This window comes from Elephas maximus, chromosome 19 (genome assembly GCF_024166365.1).
Source record: "Elephas maximus indicus isolate mEleMax1 chromosome 19, mEleMax1 primary haplotype, whole genome shotgun sequence".
NCBI classification, from domain to species: Eukaryota; Metazoa; Chordata; class Mammalia; order Proboscidea; family Elephantidae; genus Elephas; species Elephas maximus.
The window spans coordinates 44,347,522-44,368,141 of NC_064837.1; the positions used below are offsets into that span (position 1 = coordinate 44,347,522).

A 20,620-nucleotide genomic window follows, 5' to 3' on the forward strand; every position below is an offset into this window, starting at 1 on the left:
GCACAAAGGAAAAAAACAAGGTGCAGGTGACCACTGTAGAGGGTCATGGGGGTTATGTGGAGAGGGGACTTAAGGACGACTGAGGAGGGTGAGGTGACAGAACTATTGCCACTAAGGGCAGCTGAAGGAGGCTCAATTCACAGACGCCTGTAGAACTGGGGTGGCTTAAATGCCTCCTCTCTCTGGCCCCCTACCCTTTTTGGGCAACCATCAGAAGGTCAATCAAGGCTTTATTCAAACTTGACACTTGCAGCTGGAAACCCTGCCTTCATTGATCTCTGCAGACAAGATCATCAAAACTCCTTAGTTTCCAGTTGCTTCTCCTTGGCAGCAAGTCTCTGGGTATCTCGTCTCTCTACCATCCAGGACCCTTTTCCATAAGGGCACAGAATACAACTCACAGCCCAAGAGGTGGGCAGGCCTAGTCCAGCCAAGATGGTGAAGCTGGCTTTGGCCTGGAGCTCACGAGGCTGGCATGGCAGAGCCTAGGTCAGAGGCCCAGAGAGCCCCCCACCGTCAGCAGCTGGGTTCCACATAGTTCCCAGGGAAGAATCCAGTCCCATCTGAACTGACGCCCTCACACCAGCCATCAGAATAGCGGCGGGTGACACAGATGATGGTGCCCTCAGAGAAGGAGAGTTCGTTGTCCTTCTGGCGGGTGTATGGGTACAGTGTCACCACTGCAAGGCGGGAGGAGAGGGTGCCATGAGATGTGCCCCTGGACCAAATGTTGGGTTCTAGGGAGCATCTAGGGGAGGAAGCTACAGGGAACTCGGCAGGAGGTGTCTTCTAAGCCCTCAGGACCCCTCCCCTGCTCTGCTCATATTCAATACCAGGCTCTCCCTCTCAGTTCGATTCTGAGATGGCTCCTAGGTGAACATTTGCTCAGTGCATCAGAAAATGTGTGTGGTGGTAGATAATAGGCTCACATCTTTGTAGGGGCAGGGAGAATGCCTCCTGGGAATGACTGGGGGTAAGGACTGCAGAGGCCAGAACTGAGGACCCAGAGTCTGGTGTCCGTCAGGCCCCAGTCTCAGGTACCTTTCTCCAAGTATGCAGCAGGGACCCAACTGGGTTCATCGGGTCCAAAACCTGGGGGTGGTGGAGGCAGCAGACCCAATTCATCTACATCCAGGGGTGGAGGTGGGGGCAGGTCCAGGGGCAGTAGCAGCTCGGGGGCTAGGAGGGAAAGCAGAAAGGCTACACTCACCCCCAAGAAATTTCCTGGCGCAAGTGTGGGACCTGAGGATCCACCCATTTTTATATAATCTTCCTCCAGCCCTGGACTACTCAGTTCCACAATGCTTCTAGGCACGTCGTAGGTGCTCAGTAAACACTGGAAGATTGAGTCAACAGCCATTTAGTGACCCGTGGGCAAGTAACTTCACGCAACCTCTTAGCCTCAGCTTCTTGATCTGCTAAATGGGAGGGTAAAGGTTCACTCAGGGTGTTAAGTTTAAATGAAAAAAATGGGTGAGGGCCAGGTATAAAGTTTACTTCCTCCGCCTCTTTCCCTCCTGTTAACCTCCACCTGGGACAAAGCGTTCCCTGAGGCGGCCGGGTTTGATCCTAAAAGGCTGAGGTGAGAAGGTGACGCCAGGGTTGCGGGAAAGGGCGGAACTCCTTACCGGGAGGGGGCGGGGCCAGCTCCTCGGGCGGAGGGGGCGGCAGGAAGACGTCGGTGGCTGGTGGCGGTGCTGCCATGGAGCCGGGAAGAGGTGGGGGCGGGGGGGCCATGGAGCCGGGAAGAGGCGGGGGTGGGGGGGCCATGGAGCCGGGAAGAGGCGGGGGCGGGGACGCCGCCTGCCCCTTGGTCGTGGAGACCCCCCCGACCCCTTCGGCGCTGCTGAAGACCAGAGGAAGGGGCTCGGCTCTATTGCGGGCGCTTTCTTGAACTTGGCATCCCCCGACCGGCCCCGCCCCCTGAACGTTAAGCCCCGCCCCTTGACCCTGCCCTTGTGGTCCCAAGTGCTCGCAACCCCATTAGTCACCATGACAACGGCCCTTCTCAAACACCCACCACCCAGCCTGGTCGGGCTCACCCGGCCGAGGTCAGGGACGAGGCGGACGAGGCGGCAGAGAGGTGGCCGTCGGACACCGCTGGGAGCTGTACGGGCTCTGGGATCCGGGGCGGCCTCCTGGGGATGGAGGGAAGGAGTGTGAGGGGGAGAGGCGTCTGCGAGCAGGGAGGGGTGCAGTGGGGAGGGGGCAGCGGCAGAGGAGGAAGTTTGGCGCCGGAGGAGGAAGTCTGGGATGAGGGTGGGGGAGTGGAGTGTCAGGCTCTGCTGGGGACAGGGCCACATTGGTTTGGATCCCAGCGAAGCCTCACCCCAGGGTGGCGGAGGCGGGTGTGGCAGGTGCCTTGATGCTCTTGCGAGACAGGGTCCCGGTCCTCGACAGTTGCGTACTCAGGTCCTGTGGGGGAGGAGGGCAGGGCTGACATCTGTTGTGGGGGGCCAACCCCCACCCTCATCCCAGAGAGGAAACAAGGGAGGCGCTGATGAGAACTGGGAGGAGGGCAAGTTCCCATTTCCACTTCCCAGCCCATTACTTCAGTCTCTCTTGTGGCCTGGGCCCTGGGCCTCAAGCTGGCACAGTCCCGGATGACAGAAACCTCGGGGTGCAGACAGGGTCTGGTGGCCACTTCCTCTGCAGAGCCACAGAGGGCTGAGAGGGGCCCACCACTCCTGCCCCTCCCCAAACCACCTGCGTGCTCAGGCAGCTGGAGGCCTGGTCTGGTGGTCCTGAACTATGATTAGACCCCAACCCCAACTTCCTGAAGGGAAGAGGCACACCACACTTAGAAGTGTCCCAGCTGTCATTTCCACAAGCCTGTGGAACTGGCTTTGGGGGTTGGAGGGCAGAGAGGGGCAGGTACCAGGGCACTTAGAGTGTGAAAATGACACATGTCACTGATGGGGGTCCCTGTCTTTGAAGGTGGGTACATGCAGAATGATGTTCTCTGTTTGCTATAGTTCGCTAGGAACAAGACAAGAGCTTGGAGACGAGAAGGAGCTTACTGGTGGGGAGACATGGTGAGTGGAGGAAGAAGTGTAGGTTCTAACCTAACGAGGAGTGCGGATGGGAGCCGGCAAAATGGGGTGGGGGCAGTGTGCCCTCTCCCAGCTCTCAGAAGGAGATGGGTTGAGAAGAAAATGCCAGAGTTGTGTGCTCACCTTTTCCTACATCCCCTTCGAGTGGCTGCATCCAGCACCTTCCCACCCACAACAACTCTGGGGTGGATTGCTCAGTGCAGTGACCTCAAACCCCAGACAGAGGAAGTTACTGTTCTTATGTGGCTGGGGAGCCGTTCTCATGCACAACCTGCTATCCTCCCAGCCCCCTCTTCCCCTTCACACCCAGCACCCACAGTGGAAGGGGAAGGAGGGCCTCAGGATGTCACAATCAACAGATCATCTTGAATAGGGTAAAAGCCAGTGATGGAGGGAGGAGTTCATGGGAGGATTAGAGAATGTGGGGAGGAAGAGGGAGGCTCAGAGTAATGGCATCAGGGAATGGGAAAAGAAAGGAGCTACAGGTGGGGACAAGAACATGGATGTGGAAGAGCTGGGTGCCTGAAGAGAAGGGAGACAGGAGAGGGAGGATGTGGAAAAAGAGGAGGGGACTCTTTCTCTACCTTGATCCCATGGCCAATGTCATCCAGGCAGCCAAAATTGAGGGGTTTCCTGTAGTAAGGTGTGAGAGGGGGTAGGCTCTGAGGGGCGATGACCTTCTGGCCAGGAGGCAGCTGCTGGACAACAGCCAAGGTGCCGATCTCCCTGCGGGCCACCTTCTCCATGTGCATGTTCACCATCTGTATGACAGAGTTTGGGGTGGCACTGGGGCATCTGTGCCATAGAGACCTCGGCATGGGGATAGGGACCATGGGAGGCAGTGAGGTCCAGAGAGAGAGTGAGCTTTGTCCCCAAGGCCACAGAGCAATTGGGAAAAGAGTAGCAGGGGAGGATGGAGCCACTTTAGAGCAACTTCCTGATGGATGTGAATGAAGGTTATTATTAGCTGAGCAGGAACAGGAGGAAAAGAGAAAACACGAAATCCCTGGGGAAGATGGGAAGAGACCAGAGGACTGGGCTGGCTCAGGAGCAGAGGGGGGTGAAGTGGAGGTGGTGGAGGATCTTCCTGCATCAGCTCTCTTCTTCAAGGGACAAATGAATGAACTTCCTCTTGGGATGTTCTATGGAGAAACCTACAGCATCGAGAGGGTGGGGACTCTGGTTTGCTAGGGTGAGAGGGAAAGTCACGCCCCATGCTCTGCACATGTGGCTGATGCACAGGCCAGAGCTAAATGTGTAACTGATCTGTGTGTGTACTTAATGAGGCAATTCCTCGGTCAAGGATCCAGGAAGGAAGGAGGAGGGTGTGTATGCTAGAAGGGCAGGGGGCACTGTATGGGCTGAAGATGTCCCTGCCAAGTGAGCACATGGGCTCTTAAGTTGGTCTTCAGATTGAAACAGGGCCCATTCGCCTCTTTCCTGTATTATGCAGCCCCTGTGATTGGTAGAGCCAGCTTTCTAACTGGAGGGTAGAATTCAGAGAAAGAAAAAGCCCTGCTTTCAGGTCACTATGAGTCAGAACTGACTTGACAGTACATAGCAACAACAAGAAGCTCCTAGCCAAATGGACAGCAAGACCCACTACGAAGACAAAGCCACAGAGATAGGGAGGTTCCAAAAGCTTGGGAAGTGCCAATCTCCTGTGGTAGTCAGGCCTTTGGCCATGGAGGAAGGCAGGGAGAGACTTCTGCTGGAGAAAATGTCCAGGTGGGGCTGAAGAGTCAGGGACTGATGCAAGAAGCCTCCTTGTACCCCTTACCTGGCCCAGGGTGCTGACACGGGCTTCCACCTGCCGAAGCGCAGCTGCCTGCAGGTCCAACATGCGCAGAGTGTGGCCAGCCAAGTTGCCCACCTGGTAGGCCACACTGGCCAGGGCCTGGGTGGTGAAGGCCATGGTCTCTTCCAGTGCCTTCCGCTTATCTGTGGTCTGAAACACACACAGCCCTGGCCTGAGGCCAGCACCTTCCCCTGGGTCCTTGGCAGGGTGGGATGGGGTGGGAGGAGACATAGGGAGGGTAGGGGCTGAATTGGGAGGAAGATGCTGTAGTCTTTAGAGGTTTGAGGTAGTTTCCATAAGGATTATTTTAAATAACAAGAGGGATTTAAATGACATTCAGAAAGCAAATCTGCAGTGCTGGGGAATGCATGTAAAGGGAGGAAAGGTAGCCCCTCTCAAATGGCCAGGCTGGGAATGGAGTTGAGATGGCTCTGCCGCTTTTCTGGGGACCTGAGCAATGAGCTGTCCTGTTAGGAGATAACGAATGACTAGAAGAAAGGGAAGACGAAGAAAAAACTGACTGGTGGAGACCTTCTTAAAAAACAAACAACATGCTCCCTGCCCAGATCCAACCAGAATCCCCTAGGAGTGAGGCCAAGGAATCTGTGCCTTCAAAAGCTCCCCAGGTGACCATTGTGCTCCTTGCTTAGCCCTAATCTACAGGTTAGTGTTTGGGAACCAATGATCTGGTCCATTTTACAGATAAGGAAACTGAGGTCTAGAGGGGAATGGCTTCATTCATTCCCTCCAATTGCTTCCCAATACACTGAGAATAAAATCCAAACTTCTAACCATCGCCTCCTCACAAGGTCTAACTCCTGCCTTTCCCTGTAGTCTCATCCTCTATAATTCCCCCTCTCACTTATTTCCTTCCAGCCACATTGCCCATTGTGACTGGAGCATGCTAAGATTGTTTCTACCTCAGAGTCTTGGCACTTGCCATACCTCTTTCTAGAATCCTCATATTAGATCCCAGCTCCTCAGAGACACCTTCCCTCACCACCCTGTTTAAGATTTCCCCCACCCACCCCTGTATTCACGCTCTATCATTTTTACTCTGTTCTCTTTTATTTGTGGCACTTAGCACTATCAGAAATTATTTCTCTATTTATTCTTTTATTATCTATCCCTCTCTCCCTCGCCACTGTAATGTAAGTGCCATGAGGACAGGGAACTTATCTGTTTTATTCTGACTCTTAAGGACCTGGAATAGTGCCTGACATGCAAAGATACTTAATAAATATGCATTTGTGACTTAATTAATGGATTGAATAGGAATCCAAGCACTTGCTGGGCATCTTTCATGGCCGGAATCACGCTGCCAGTCAGTGGTGGAGGGGTGGTAAGGGAGTGCTTGAGTACAAGAGGTTTTTTCAGTCCCAGGTGAGACTATAGGGGTAGGACCAACTTCTCAAGTTCTGGTTCCCCAGGCTGCTTCCTCATTTCAGCCAGGCTTGGGTCATGGAGTTACTGTACTCTAACCAGTACCTTTTTCTCCATGGGCAGGGTGGCAAGGCCAGCAGACTGACAGGCAAGGCTGCCCACTGGGATCTCTTTGCTGGGGCCCTTGGGTACCCCTCAGGACCTGTCAGTGGAGAGCAGACCTGGAACTATCCAGAGAAGGGTTCTGAGTGTGACCTGGGTGTCTCCAATGCAGCCTGAGTCCGCCTGGGGCAAAGGGGCAGGCCCAGCACCTCCTGGGCAGCCCCTCCTGTGGTTCTCTCCTCAGGCCCTTCTCCCAGCTGCTTTGTTCTAACAAAAGAGATGCTCATTTGCATGTCCATTTATATGTCGTCAGCATATGTAACCAAGAGCCTTAAAAAGGCAAAGAAATCAACCGAAAATAAAAAACAAAAAACAGATTGTTCTTGAGTAGATTCCAACTCATAGTGACCCTGTAGGACAGGTTAAAATGTCCCATAGGGTTTCTAAGGCTGTAAATCTTTTTAGAAGCAAACTGCTGTATCTCTCTCCTACAGAGCGGATGGTAGGTTTGAACTGCGGACCTTTTGGTTAGCAGCCAAGCGCTTAACCACTGTGCCACTAGGGCAACCCAGGACATTAAAACCAGATAGGGTAGTAAGTCTTGTTCTAGTTCACGGCCTTCCTTTAATAGGTGAGGAAATGAAACTTCCCCCCTACCCCCAGGTTACTTAGCTCGCCCCTCTTCCGCTGACTCCCCAGACTAGCATGTAGAATTGTCAGCCCAAACAGGAAAAATGGCTGCTTGGGCCCATTTCTGAGAGGCTAGAGCCTGGATCACTGCTGACCCCTGGCTTTGGTCTGGACCCAAAGTTAGGTCTAGGGGAAGAAGGGTCTGGGATCCATCTTCAAGACTGACTACATGTTCATCATGCAAATGAACTTGTCTGTAAACTCGGTCGACCCTGACTTGAGAACACTGCAGAGCACAGATCTGAAATTGACCCTAGCTTGCCTTCCCCTGTTCCCTGTGGGTTTCCTGACACCTGGTTGGGGGTAAAGGGGTAGAGGCCGTGGGAACCAGGCTTTGTTAAGAACAGTTCTGAAAAGTCACCCAAACCCTTCCTAGGAATTTGCTCTCCAGACAGAGATCTTCAGAGAGGCCTGGAGAGCTAACTGATGGTGTGGTCTAACAGTTAGTGTCCTACTTGAAGGAAGCAGGAGCTCTGGGATTCGACCCTGGGTCAGGGCTCCCCGTGCCCTGGGTGTCTTTGCAAGGGCTGCTTCACCTCTCTACAAGTGAGTTTTATTATCCATAATTTGCCTTTTATCTCTGCAATTAATAACAACAATAATAATAGTAATGGTAATAACTGCCATTTATCCTACCTTTCTTAAGGGGCAGGCACTGGGCTAGATGCTTTAATACATTATCACAATTAATCCAAGTAATCATTCCTTGAGGAAGGTTGTAAGAGAGATGGGCAACTTGCCACAGGTCTTGTATTTGGTAGATGGCAAAACTGGAAATTGGACTCAGGTCTTTGTAACCCCAAACCCTGCGTGCCACGCTATGTGTGCAGATGAGAGCAAATCCAGACACCTTGAGATTTGCAGAAGGTATTGAAGAATGGAACCAAACCATAAACCAAACCAGGTGCCATAGAGTTGACTTGACTCCTCACGACCCTTGTGTGTGTCTGAATAGAACTGTGCTCCGTTGGGTTTTCAGTGGGTGATTTTTCAGAAGTAGATTGCTAGGCCTTTCTTCCCAGGTTCCACTGGATGGACTGAAACCTCCAACCTTTGTATTGAGCATGTTAACCATTTGCACCACCCAGGGACTATGAAGGAATGGAAGGGACTGCTTTTATCCTTTTGACAGTAGGAGCATATCTTTCCAGGGCCGTGAGAACAGAGCTGGTGTGTAAGCTATGTTCCATCTCATCTACAAGGTGGTCACTCACTGTCTACACAGACCAGAATTATACCCAGGGTAGCATTTTCAGCCAGAGATTTGGCGGGTGGGCTCTGGAGTTGGATTTCTGGGTTTGAAACCAGGCTGTGCCACTGTCTTGGAGACCTTGGGAAAGTGACTTGGTCTTTGTAAACCTCAGCTTCCTCATTTGAGAAATGGGACGGTATTACCTCCCAGGACTGGGGTGAGGACTGACTGAGGCAGTAGAGGGAATGTTGCTTGTCCCAAAGCAAGGGCACAGAGCATTGTAAATGTTATTCTGATTGGCTCTATTTAATCTGCCATTTTCTTGCTCTTTTTTTTTTTTTCAACATGTACTGTGTTGGGAGGTCCCTGTGCCTCTTGTCACAGTTGGGTTAGTCCAGGCTAGAAAAATGAAATTTTGTCCAAGTGGTAGGTGGCACAAACACGTAAGCACTCAGAGACACCTCGGAAGAGAGGCCTGGCAATCTGCTTCTGAAAAGTCACAGCCTCAAAAAATCCTATGGAGTATGGTTCTACTGTGCAACACATGGGGTCGCCATGAGTTAGAAATGACGGCAACTTTTTTTTTTGTAACAGGTTATGCCTGTAACACTTAAGAGAGCAGAGGAAACTGAGGACAGAGAGGGCAAATAACTGTCTTAAAGCCATACAGCATGTCAGGGAAAGGGCTAGACTTCAGAAATCAGGGAGCCTGGGCTGATGCCCACTCTGTGCTTCCACACTGTGTGACTTTGGACAGGTCACCTCACCTCCCTGAGCTGCTCTTTCCTCATCTATAAAATCGGAATAACATTACTTGTCTCACTAGGTAGTTATAAAGGCCAATGAAATAACAGAGTCGCTCAATAATAGATCCAGGAATCTACATTCTCAGTCCTGGGACAACCACACAATTTTAAAAAACTGTTCTAAAATGTCACATCCTCATCTTTTGCTGGTAGCCTGCTCCAGAAGTCATGTTGTCCATTCCCCTGCCTCTGTGTCAGCCCTCTTTACCCTAGCCTAGTCTGACATCTCTTAACTTTCCCTCAAGATATCAGGGAAAGAACTCCAGTCCTCTTTTCCCTTGTCCATCTCAAGTTCACTACAATGGTTGGGAAGTTCTTCCAAAGTATCTCCTACAGCCAGCCTGAAAATGGAATGATGGTGCCACAGGTTCTCTGGGTTTGAGTGGGAGGGTGGGAGGGTAAGAGGGAGATAAGCCTCAATGAAGCTGGATACCAGGATGGAATAGCTCTGGCCCTGGCATCTCTGAGGCTCTGGGAAGGAGAAGGGACACAGCAGGGGTTTTGGGTGGCATGGGTCAGGGTTAGAGTTTTGGGAGAAGGGATGATGCCAAAGCCTGGCTTGGGAGGTTTCTCAGCCCAAGCCCAGCACATCTGCTGAGCCCTCTCCGGCACCTGTCAAGCTGGCTCCCATGGCCCAGCCCTGGGGGTGGGCCCTGGGGCACCTCCCAGGGCTGGGGTGCCCACACCTGTGCTTGCCCCACGTACCTGAACATAGTTGTCCTCGCAGTAATCGGCAACCCGCAGCAGAGTGCTGTAGTTGCCCCGCAGAGCCTCTCGCCCCATGGGGATCTCAAACTCCTGCAGCTGCTGCAGCTCCGCCATGGCCCCCAGCCTCTGGCTGCTCCCCGGGGAGCCCGCTGGTTTTGAGCTTCACCCTGCCCTTGATTGGTTGCTTCGTCTCCCCTCCCTCTTACTGCTTTTGGTTTCCTCTGTGTGAGAGACCCAAACCTGCTTGCAAAGGGCAGGGAGGCTCATTCCGGGACAAGAGGAAGTCAGTCCCTACTCCCTGGGCCTGGGCTTCTCTGTCCCCTGCCCAGAGGAAAGGGGAAGCCAGGGACCCCTTTGGGGGCCCAGCCTCCCAATTCTTCCCAGCAGAGGAAACCAAGGCCAGGGCAGCTGTGATTGCTCCCAGGTCCTGGAGAGGAAACTGGATGCTGGGGGGATGGGGTGGGGAACTGAGGAGGAAGGGGCTGACCTACTATGGGGGGTGGAGCTGGATTTTCCACTCAGGGAAGGGGGAGGAAGGGCAGAGGGTGGGAGCTTCCTTGGGAAGCTCCAGGATGATTCACCACGGGAGGGGGTAGTGGAGGGTGGATAGGATATGGAGACTGGTCATGCTGGTGGGGGACTTGGAGTGGCGGTGCCCCACCAGTGGAAAACAATGATGCAGCAGCAAGAGGAATCAGGGTTGGACACAGGAAGGACACACCAAGAGATTCCCTGAGAAGTGTTATCAAGCCTCTGAAGAGTTGTCCATTTGATTCCAGCTCATAGCGGACAGAGTAGAACTGTCCTGTAGGGTTTCCTAGGCTATAATCTTTACAAAAGCAGATCAGGAGGGGAGGGTTTGGGGGACAAGGCAGGAGGAGGGGAGCCTGGAGAGCTGGAGGGTGGGGTTTGGGGAAATGAGAATGGTGGGAGCTCTGGGTTCCTGGGTGGTATAAGCAGTTTGCACCTGGCTACTAACCAAACGGTTGGCGGTTCGAACCTACCCAGCAGTGCCATGGGAGAAAGATTATAGCTTAGGAAACTCTATGAAGCAATTCTACTCTATGACACATGAGGTCACCATGAGTTGGAATCGACTAGATGGCAACGGGTTGGGGGTTCTGAACCAGGGACATCATTGAAGGCAATGGTGGCTGATGCAGGGGGCAGGGTGATAAGAAGGTGGGCTAGAGTCAGAGAGATCGGAGGTGGCCTCTCTTTCCCAGCTTACAGTGGGAAGAACCTCAACATCTCTGCTCCAGTGGCAGGGAGGGCTTGGAGGCTCAGGTGATGGCTGGGCTTAGAATCTTGAGCCTCTGATCAGCTTAGGCATCAGAGCTTTTGGCTTCCAGACCATCTGCTTTATCCGAAGATTTTCTGCTGCTGAGGAAGAGCTAGGAAGCTCAAACACCATCTTGTCTGGGTCCAGCACAAGTGAACTTGGAAGCGTACTCTCTTTCCTGGCAGGTGAGAGGGGCTGAGGTTGCACTGGGCTGGGATCTAGTCTTAGAATTCTTGAGGTTAGGCCCTAGGCAGGCCGTAGTGATAACTCTGTAGTAATAATGATATCAGTAATAATAATGATAAATGTATTAAGTGTGCATTATGTTCCAGGTAGTGAATTAAAATAGCTATATGCATTATATTTTCTGGTGTTCACAATAATCATGTGATAGGTGCTATTACTGTATTATACCCATTTTGCAGATGGGGAAACTAAGTAAGACTCAAGAAGGTTGAGGGACTTGCCTATGGCCACACAGCCAGGAGGCAGCAGAGCTGAGGTCAGAACTGGAGTCTGGTAGGTTTCAGAGCCCATTCTCTTAAGCATAGGGTACACTCTCCTCTGCAAGGACCTGGGGACAAAGAAAACTTGTACCCCAGTCATTGTATGGAACAATAACTTGGCTTTCCAAATCTTCCTCACTGAAAGAAATTCCTTCTCTCTTCCTTTTTCATGCTCTGAGTTCCTGTTTCCTCCTTAGACAAGTTGCCTAGGGCAAAGATCGTGCCTCCCGCATCAGACTAGGCGCTTCTTACTCCTCACAGTGGGACCTGGCAGGATGTCGTGACTTTATGTTGACTGATGAGGGGCATGAACTGGGGAATATGGCAGGAAAAAGATACAAGTTGGGGTATGGAGAATGCAGAGGAGGGGTCTGGGGGAGCTGAGAGAGTTACAATCCCATTGCTGAATCCTTTCAGGGACCAGGTCTCTCTAGGGGAGAATGGCTCAGGACCTCAGCGAGAAGGAGCTACTGAAAATGGAGGTGGAACAGTTGAAGAAGGAAGTGACGAACCCAAGAGCTCCAGTGAGCCTCCTCTTTTCCTCTCCGCTCTCTTCTCCATCCCTTTCTGTTCCTGATGGAATCTGGGGCATGAAGGAGGAAGTGATGGAACATGTGATGGTGGAACATTTCCAGGGTGCTAGAAGGAGCAGGAGGTGCTCTGGGATGGGGTAGGGAGAAGAAGGAGGCTGAGGCTTGACCCTATGGAGGTGCCATACTTCTCTGAGCACAGGAGAGAGCCTCAGAACCTTGGGAAGCTCAGCATATTCCACCCCAGCTCTGGGCTAGGCATAGCAAAATACTTCACTAAGGTAAGAGTCAGTCTTTGTGGTTCAGGTCAAGGAACTCACATCCCTCTCACATCTGCCTATCCCCTTCATCTTTCTCCTCTCTGGCTTCTTGGGACTGGCTGTGTCATGAATCCTGAGAAAAAACAAGAGCTGTATCCGTATTATGTTTCCTTACAGATTTCCAAGACAGGAAAAGAAATCAAGGATTTTGTGGAGGCCCAAGCAGTAAACGATCCCCTTCTCAAAGGCATCCCTGAGGACAAGAATCCCTTCAAGGAGAAAGGCGCCTGTGTGATAAACTGATGGCACTGAGGCCCCTTGCCCTAAACACCTGTCTCTCCTAAGCCCCACTCCTTACCCAAAGCCATCCCAGCACAAACCCCCAGGGAACCAGTAAGTCTTCATCTTCTCCCCATCTCCTCAGAACCATGCCCCAGCTCCCTCAGTCACAGGAATAAAGATATCCAGCTGAATGCAAAGCGAATCTATTCTCCAATCTCATTTTCAACTCTTTTCTCCTATCATCTCCTCTACCTGCCGGATCACTGCTAGCCTCACTTGGAAACATTCTTCACTGGCTTAGCAGTTGGAGCCATAAGTGGTGGGGCCTGGAGAGCCTGAGATACCCTGAGGCCCCAGAGAGCAGTCCTGAGGAAACATTTACTTCTCTTTAGAACCATTCTCATCTCGTCCCTCCACTGGTAAAAACTGTTTCCACATCAGAGTAGTTTGGAGGCCGGGGCTGGGGGTGGTTGCTTTTCTCCCATCTCATGTCCTATCTTATGGTCCTCCACCTAGTTGTTTAGATCACTCCAGATGGCCTGATGACAAAAACAGTTTGAAAGTCATTACTTCTTGATTTATTTAATATCATTGGTGCCTATTATGTTCTGGGCACTAGGAATGGAAGATTGAACAAGACTAACGTGGTTTTCACTTCCATGGAATTTAGCCAAGAAGACATGGAACAAGCAATTTACAATTAAGTCAATAGGTGATACTACGGGGAAAGTCAAGGGTGGTGTGGGAACAGACAGCAGCTATCCTTGTTAGGTGGGGAGGGGGTCAGGAAGAGTTTCTTGGAAGAAGTGACTTTTAAATGGAGACTTGAAGACAGACAAGCTGAGGAAGGAACAGAGGGAAGAGCTCCAGATAGAGGCAAAAGTACATCCAAAGCCTGGAGGTGACTGAAATTGTGGTACATTCAGGACAACGAGCAAGGTCAATGTGAACTGTTGCATGCTGGTAAGAGGGGGAGAGGGAGAGACAGGCAGTGATAAAACATAAGGCTGGAGATGGCAATGGAGGCCAAGTCTTGATGGACCTTGTTGTGAGCTCAGCTCAGTGCTTTCTTCTTCATCCTAAAGACAATAGGAAGCCTATGAAGGTATTGAACCAGCAAAGGGACAGGCATTTTTAGCCAATTTTTAGTGTACCACTGTGGCAGGAGGGAGGATGGACCCTGCTAAGAGCTAAGGGAACAATGACGGATGAGACTGATTCTTGGCCTTGTTATCAAGGAGATTACTGTCTAAAGGAGACACAGATGAACAGACAGTCATAATGCATTGAGCTCAGTGCAATCCCAGAGAGGTCTACATGGGGCATGATGGAAGTCTATAGGAGGGCGACCTCATTCAGCTGAGGGTGTGTGTTGCATCCTGGGAGGGAAGACAAAAAAGGCTGCTAGAAGGAGGTAATATCTAAGTTGAGTCTTCGGGGTTAAGATGTAAATGAATGGATGGACGATGGGGTAGTACAAGCAGGGATATGGATTTGAGAAAAAAAAAAAAAAAAACATGGTTTGACTGAAACACCAATCAGTTTGGAGGTGATGGAAGGTAAGGAGGGAAGTCTAGATCCTTAGGACACGCAGGGTGGGGCTGGAGGTGATCGGATCAGAGAGGTCTGGTTTGCTGTACTAACAACCTTATCCACTGGAAGGTTTTAATTCAGGGAATGACTTGGTAATATTTGTGTTTAGAAGAAAATTTGCCTTTTGACAAAGGGGGTAAGAGTAGAGACAAGGAGACAGACAAGGAGGTGGTTGACAGAACAGGAGAGAGGTGAGACAGGGGATGGTGGCCACAAATCTAGAGATGGAGGATAGGTTGAAGAGTTCTTGGGGAAATAGTTTTTAGATCTTGACAACTCATTGAGTGAGTGGGGGTGAGGAAGAGGGAGTTGTCAGGGCTGACTCCAAGTTCCCACCTCGGTAGATTTACTAGATAGGATTGAAAGCAAGTATTTGGAAACAACCCTAACATCCCCATTCCCCATTGCCATCGAGTACAGTGATATTAGGTATAGCTGCTAACTCACTCAACCTTCCCTCCTCAGCAGGAGATAACCCAAAGTCACCTCCTGAGTCTAGGGGTGAGGCTATAGGGCTACTGTGCAGTGCCCTCTGCTGGTTACTCTGGTGAGGGACAACACGCTATAGGCTGTCTAACCCACTGCCATCCAGTCGATTCTGACTCATAGCAACCCTGTATCTCTCTACTTTCCCAAAAATGCGGTCCCCAGGGACCCTTCATAATGAGCCCTGGTGACACAGAGGTTAAGCTCCCAGCTGCTAACCGAAAGGTCGGCTGTTTGAACCTACCAGCCACTTTGTGGGAGAAAATTGTGGCAGTCTGCTTCCCTAAAGATTTACAGCCTTGGAAACCCTATGGGCAGTTCTACTCTGTCCTATGGGGTCACTGAGCCAGAATCAACTTGACAGCAACGGGTAGGGAAGGTCCCTTTACCAGAAAAAAAATTATTGGAAGGGGATCTGCAGACTGTGGTGAGGAGAAGAGACAGGATCTCCCCCGAGCTAAAGGGGTTGGAAAGTGTGAAGGAGAAGGAAATGTGGAGGGCAAAGAGAGGGTCTCAGAGAAGCTGGAGCTAGGAAGGGAAGGAGAAGGACCATGGCGGTGAGCTCACAGGCTTCCAATTCCCTAGGCCAGAATTTTACAAACTGTTGGTTGAGATCACAGTGGGTCATGAAATCAAGTTAGTAGGTTGTGACCAGCTTAAACACACACACATACAATAGAAAATATTAGCAGGTACCTTTACATGTGGGGGCATTGGTGGTTCGGTGGTAGAGTTTTCGCCTTCTATGAGGGAGACCGGGGTTCAGTTCTGGCCAATGCACTTCAAGCTTGCATGTTCTATGATGCCAAACCAGCAAAGCTTCCAGACTAAGGTGGACTAGGAGGAAAGGCCTGGCGATCTACTTCTGAAAACAGCTGACTTGATGGCAGCTAACAACCTCCACATATAGTCAGGATAGTATTGTTTCTTAAACCTTTCGTTTCAGTTTTATGTATGTGTGTGTATATGTATGTGAGTACTGGGTTGTGATGTAAAATATATTTCTAACTAAGGGTCTTGGTACAAACAAACAAAAAACCATGAAAGCCACTGAAAAAATGATGGAAAGTGTCATGGTGAGAAAAGTCCTGAGCTGGGAGTGAGATTCACAGCAGAATCAAGCCTCAGAGTGGAAAGGCAAGATGTCTTTGTGAAGCCCAGCCTTCACCTCAGCGCGGAAATCTCTCAACACCCTCAACCGACAAAGACTTTTGCACTTCCTCGGAATACTTCCAGGTACCAGAAGCTCAGTATTTCTTAAGTCTGTTCCACTGAAGGACAGCTCAAATTCTTAGTAAGTTCTTCCTATTTGTCCCTCTAACTTCCACCCGCAAATTCTCATACTCTGCCTCTGTTGCAACCTGAACTAGGCACAACCGAGCAAATGAATCAAGGCAGTACCTGTGACCACTAAGTTTTTTTTTTTTTCCTTCCTCTGTCATATAAAGCATTTATACTTTTCACAAGTATATGAGCTTTCATAGTCTTCACCATCCTGGTTGTCCTTCTAGAAATTACCGTCATTGAGCATACCATGGATCAGGCGCCTAGATGAGGACTTACACTGTTTTATGAATCCCTGGAACACTTGTGTGCAAAAAACACCACGGTATCCCTTTACCGATAAAGTTTACTTGGAAATTTTAAAGTTCAAGTTCAAGTACAACTAGCCAATTTCTGACAGGATAAAATTTATTCTGTGTGACATCTAGAATTGAACATGACCCTCTGAATGCGGCTTAACTGGCTCAGAGTAGACAAACTTTCTCTTGCCTCTCTGTGAACAAACTTTTCATCTCAGACTCCTCATTTGTGACCAGGGCAGAACCATGTCTCTAAATACTTTCTGACCTTCTTGAGACATAAACCAGAACCCAGTGCCGTCGAGATGATTCATAGAACACATTTTCCGAATAGTACATACAGCGTAAATATGCATTTTAACAAGCTATTGTAAAGTGAACATCTATGTAACCTTTGCCCTGGTCAAGAAATACAAAAATATCGGCACCCCTCAGCTGACCCCTGCTGGCCCCTTTCCAGTCACGGCTCCCTCCTTTCCCCAGAGGTACTCTGTAACCTGACTAACTTGGTAATGTTTTCCCTGCTTTACCTAATGGTTTAACCATCTAAATTTGCAGCTCTAAATAATATATGGACGTTAATTTTACCTATTTTGGAACTTTATGTAAATGGAATCATACATAATTTATTCTTTTTTGTCTGTCTTCTGCTTTAGCTCAGTACTTTTTTTTTTTTAAAGATTCACCCACCTTGTTGCATGTGGCTATTAACGCTTTTTTCTTGCTGTATGATATTCCATTGTATTGGTGTACCACAAATTATATACCCCTTTTACTGTTGATGAAAAGTTTAGTTTCTTTGCATTTCATGTCTTTAGGTACACATATGTACACATATCTGTGGGTATATGTACGAGAGTGAAATTGCTAGATGGTAAGACAGGATTGTCTTCAACTTTACCAGTTAATGTCAAACTGTTTTCCAAAGTGACTGTGTCAATTTATACTCCTATCAACAGTGAAGAAGTACAGCCAGAATGTCCTTAGAAGCCAGGATGATGAGATTTCATCTCACATACTTGAACATGTTATCAAGCAGGACATGGAGAAGGACATCACGTTTGCTAAAGCAGAAGGTCAGCTGAGGAAAGAGGAAGACGCTCAATGAGGTGGACTGACACAGTGGCTGCAACAATGGGCTCAATCATAACAACAGTTGTGAGGATGGCACAGGACCAGGCAGTGTTTCATTTTGTCCTACATAGGGTCACTATGAATCGGAACACCCGAAAAGAACGTGCTCTGTAGAACAAACAATTATAGGAAACCTAAAGGGCAAAAAAAAAAATTTTTTTTTTAATTTAAAGGGCAACATTTCCCCAAAAGCAGTGACAAGACAGCAGGAAAGGGTTGGAAAACCAGACAAAAGGAAACGAAGAACCCAGGGAGGAAATGGGGAGAATGCTGACAGTGTGGTGAACGCTTTGTGTAACATTTATTGAATGAGAAACTAATTTTCTCTGTAAACTTCTACCTAAAACACAATAAAATTAAAATAATTTTTTAAAATAATTTTTATTGAGCTTTAAGTGAAAGTTTACAAATCAAGTCAGTCTCTCACATAAAAACTTATATACACCTTTCTACAAACTCCCAATTACTCTCCTCCTAATGAGACAGCCCGCTCCCTCCCTCCACTCTCTTTTGTATCCATTTCGCCAGCTTCTAACCCCCTCTACCCTCTCATCTCCTGTCCAGGCAGGAGATGCCAACATAGTCTCAAGTGTCCACCTGATCCAAGAAGCTCACTCCTCACCAGCATCCCTCTCCAACCCACTGTCCAGTCCAATCCATGTCTGAAGAGTTGGCTTCGGGAACGCTTCCTGTCCTGGGCCAAAAGAAGGTCTGGGGGCCATGACCACCCCCGTCCTTCTAGTCTCAGTCAGACTGTTAAGTCTGGTCTTTTTATGAGAATTTTGGGGTCTGCATCCCACTGCTGTCCTGCTCCCTCAGGGGTTCTCTGTTGTGTTCCATGTCAGGGCAGTCATCGGTTGTAGCCGGGCACCATCTAGTTCTTCTGGTCTCAGGATGATGTAGTCTCTGGTTCATGTGGCCCTTTCTGTCTCTTGGGCTCGTAATTGCCTTGTGTCCTTGGTGTTCTTCGTTCTCCTTTGATCCAGGTGGGTTGAGACCAATTGATGCATCTTAGATGGCTGCTTGCTAGCGTTTAAGACCCCAGACACCACTCTTCAAAGTGGAATGCAGAATGTTTTCTTAATAGATTTTATTATGCCAATTGACTTAGATGTCCCCTGAAATCACAGTCCCCAAGCCCCTGCCTCTGCCCCTGCTATACTGGCCTTCAAAGCATTCATTAAAAAAAATTTTTTAAGAATATAGAATAATGTGGACTCATTCACTGCTGATGCTGTCATAAATCAGTTGTCCGAATATGTGTGTGGCTGTATCTGGGCTCTCTATTCTGTCTCATTGGTGTGTTTGTCTCTTCTTTCACCAGCACCACACTATCTTAATTCCTATAATTTATAGTCGATAATACCCGTTACCATCGAGTTGATTCCGACTTATAGCGAGTCTATAGGACAGGGTAGAACTGCCCCACACTGTTTCCAAGGAGCATACGGTGGATGTGAACTATTGACCTTTTCGTTAGCAACCGTAACTCTTAACCACTATGCTACCAGGGTTTCCATAGTTGATTATAAGCTTTAATGTGTAGTAGAGCAAGTCTTCCCACCTTATTCTCCTCATGCCTAGAGAATTTTGAGGCTGGATCACTCACGCACACAGATTCATTCAAACGTTTAAGAAATTGTGTGAGGTGGGTGGGAAGGAGGCGTCCTCTGGGGAGAGGTGGGCGGAGCAGTGAGAGGATCCTCTGTCTCCATGGCACCCTCCCAAGGGTGAGAGTGCAGTGCCAATCACCCTGCAGGCTGATCATAAATGCGTCAGCGGGCTCCTTCGTCACTTATCCTAGAGGAATAGACACCCCTCAGAATCCAGATACTAATCTAAAGAAGGCAACACTCTGGGCATCTCTTCCACACTACCCCAGAGGTACACGGTTTCCCGCAAATCACGGGCGCCTGCTCACACCCTAAATACCGACCCTCCACAGGCTCTCTAATAAGACATATTTTCAGTCCTGTTGGTGAAAACCCTCGTAGATTCCTATCCTCCGCTCGGGAGAAAAACCCCATCGATACGGCGACAAATCGCCAGCAGAGATACCTTGACAGGAGCTGAGGCGGACGCCTTTACTAAGGGATTTTTTCCTGACTAAAAGACGCCCCCAACCTCACTGCCTCAGTCAGTAAGGGACAAGCGAGACGAACACACTTCTCACAGGCGGACAGACCGCCAGGGGGACAGCCCAACAACACATTTCTCTTGACCAATCAGAGTCAAGTTAGTGCCCTTCTCCCCGCCCCTTGGCTCCGTCCCGACATTTCATTCGCGGTTTATGGAGCAGTAATGTATCGTACTAACCAATAGCCAAGAAGGATTCTCTACAGCTGTCGGGGAAGGGTGGGTTTTCCGAAGCTGAAACTATTGCTCCCCGCCCGAAGCAGGATCCTCGGAATCCTTCGGGTCCCTTCGGATATTTACCTCCAGGGTAAGGTCACGTTCAAACTCCCGTCAACACATTTATTTTTCGGCACCGATTCTCGCGCATGCGCATCGCGACTCTCTGGACGGCCCCGAAATGAAAGCACCTTCGAGGGAGGCGGGCAGGGACCCTAAGCCGCGGTTCACCAGGTCAGCGGGGCGGTGGCACAGCCCGAGGTGGCTACTGCCGGCAGCGACTCCCAAAACATGAATTGTCGAGCCAAAAGAAGTAGCGAGGTCCCACCGAGATTTGAACTCGGATCGCTGGATTCAAAGTCCAGAGTGCTAACCATTACACCATGGGACCGCCTGACTGTTTTACGCGGCCGAGAGCCTTCTCAAGCCACATAGCGTGAGGCACTGTGTTTTGAAAGCGGCATTGCATGCCCGGTTCGCCCAGCCTGGGCCCTGGGCCCTGGGCCCGGAGCCGGAGGCGCACCGGCGGGCGGAAGCGGGGTACCGAGGGCTTCCGCATCCCTCGCGTCCCAGATGTTCCGGGCCCCGGGGGCGTCATCTCCTCCCGCCGCACTTCCTGACTCTCTCCTCCAGGGGCACTGACCCGCGCCTGGGGAAGCCGAAAGGGCGGCGGGTTGGCGGCGGCGCGCTTTGCAGAGCGGAGCTGGCGGGGCGGGACTGGACAGGGGTCTGAAGAAGGTCGGCTCTGGGCCCCAGGGCTCTGAGCGGGAGGCTCGGCCCCCCAAGTCCTGGGCTTCGTACTTGTTTGTTTATTTTCCAGAAAGGTCTCTGGAAGGGACGCCTTGGCCGAGCGGGTAAGGAATCAGACTGGCACGCGGAG

General features: G+C 50.2%; 2 protein-coding genes and 1 non-coding gene across 8 annotated transcripts; 1 reads left to right on the forward strand and 2 right to left on the reverse strand.

Moving 5' to 3' along the window:
• Positions 1-213: 213 nt before the first annotated feature.
• ABI3 (ABI family member 3) lies at positions 214-10,021 on the reverse strand. Its single transcript, XM_049860358.1, has 8 exons — positions 9,730-10,021; positions 4,834-5,001; positions 3,638-3,814; positions 2,330-2,415; positions 2,043-2,138; positions 1,629-1,846; positions 1,042-1,179; positions 214-680 (listed from the first exon to the last, which is right to left on the reverse strand). Exons 1-8 carry the CDS (start codon positions 9,844-9,846, stop codon positions 517-519), a joined length of 1,164 nt encoding a protein of 387 aa, XP_049716315.1. The 5' UTR covers positions 9,847-10,021; the 3' UTR covers positions 214-516.
• GNGT2 (G protein subunit gamma transducin 2) lies at positions 2,960-12,788 on the forward strand. Of its 6 annotated transcripts, none has more exons than XM_049860363.1 (4): positions 2,960-3,035; positions 11,085-11,199; positions 11,938-12,044; positions 12,488-12,788. In XM_049860363.1, the coding sequence occupies exons 3-4, from the start codon at positions 11,961-11,963 to the stop codon at positions 12,611-12,613; spliced, it is 210 nt and encodes a 69-aa protein (XP_049716320.1). In that variant the 5' UTR covers positions 2,960-3,035; positions 11,085-11,199; positions 11,938-11,960; the 3' UTR covers positions 12,614-12,788. The 6 variants fall into 6 exon arrangements, with proteins under 6 accessions (XP_049716320.1, XP_049716325.1, XP_049716324.1 ...); XM_049860367.1 differs by lacking the exon at positions 2,960-3,035 and adding an exon at positions 7,502-7,572; XM_049860364.1 differs by lacking the exon at positions 2,960-3,035 and adding an exon at positions 10,076-10,156.
• Positions 12,789-20,059: 7,271 nt separating this feature from the next.
• TRNAQ-UUG (transfer RNA glutamine (anticodon UUG)) lies at positions 20,060-20,131 on the reverse strand. Its single transcript has one exon. It is a non-coding gene; the product is annotated as a tRNA-Gln (tRNA).
• Between the last annotated feature and the right edge of the window lie 489 nt (positions 20,132-20,620).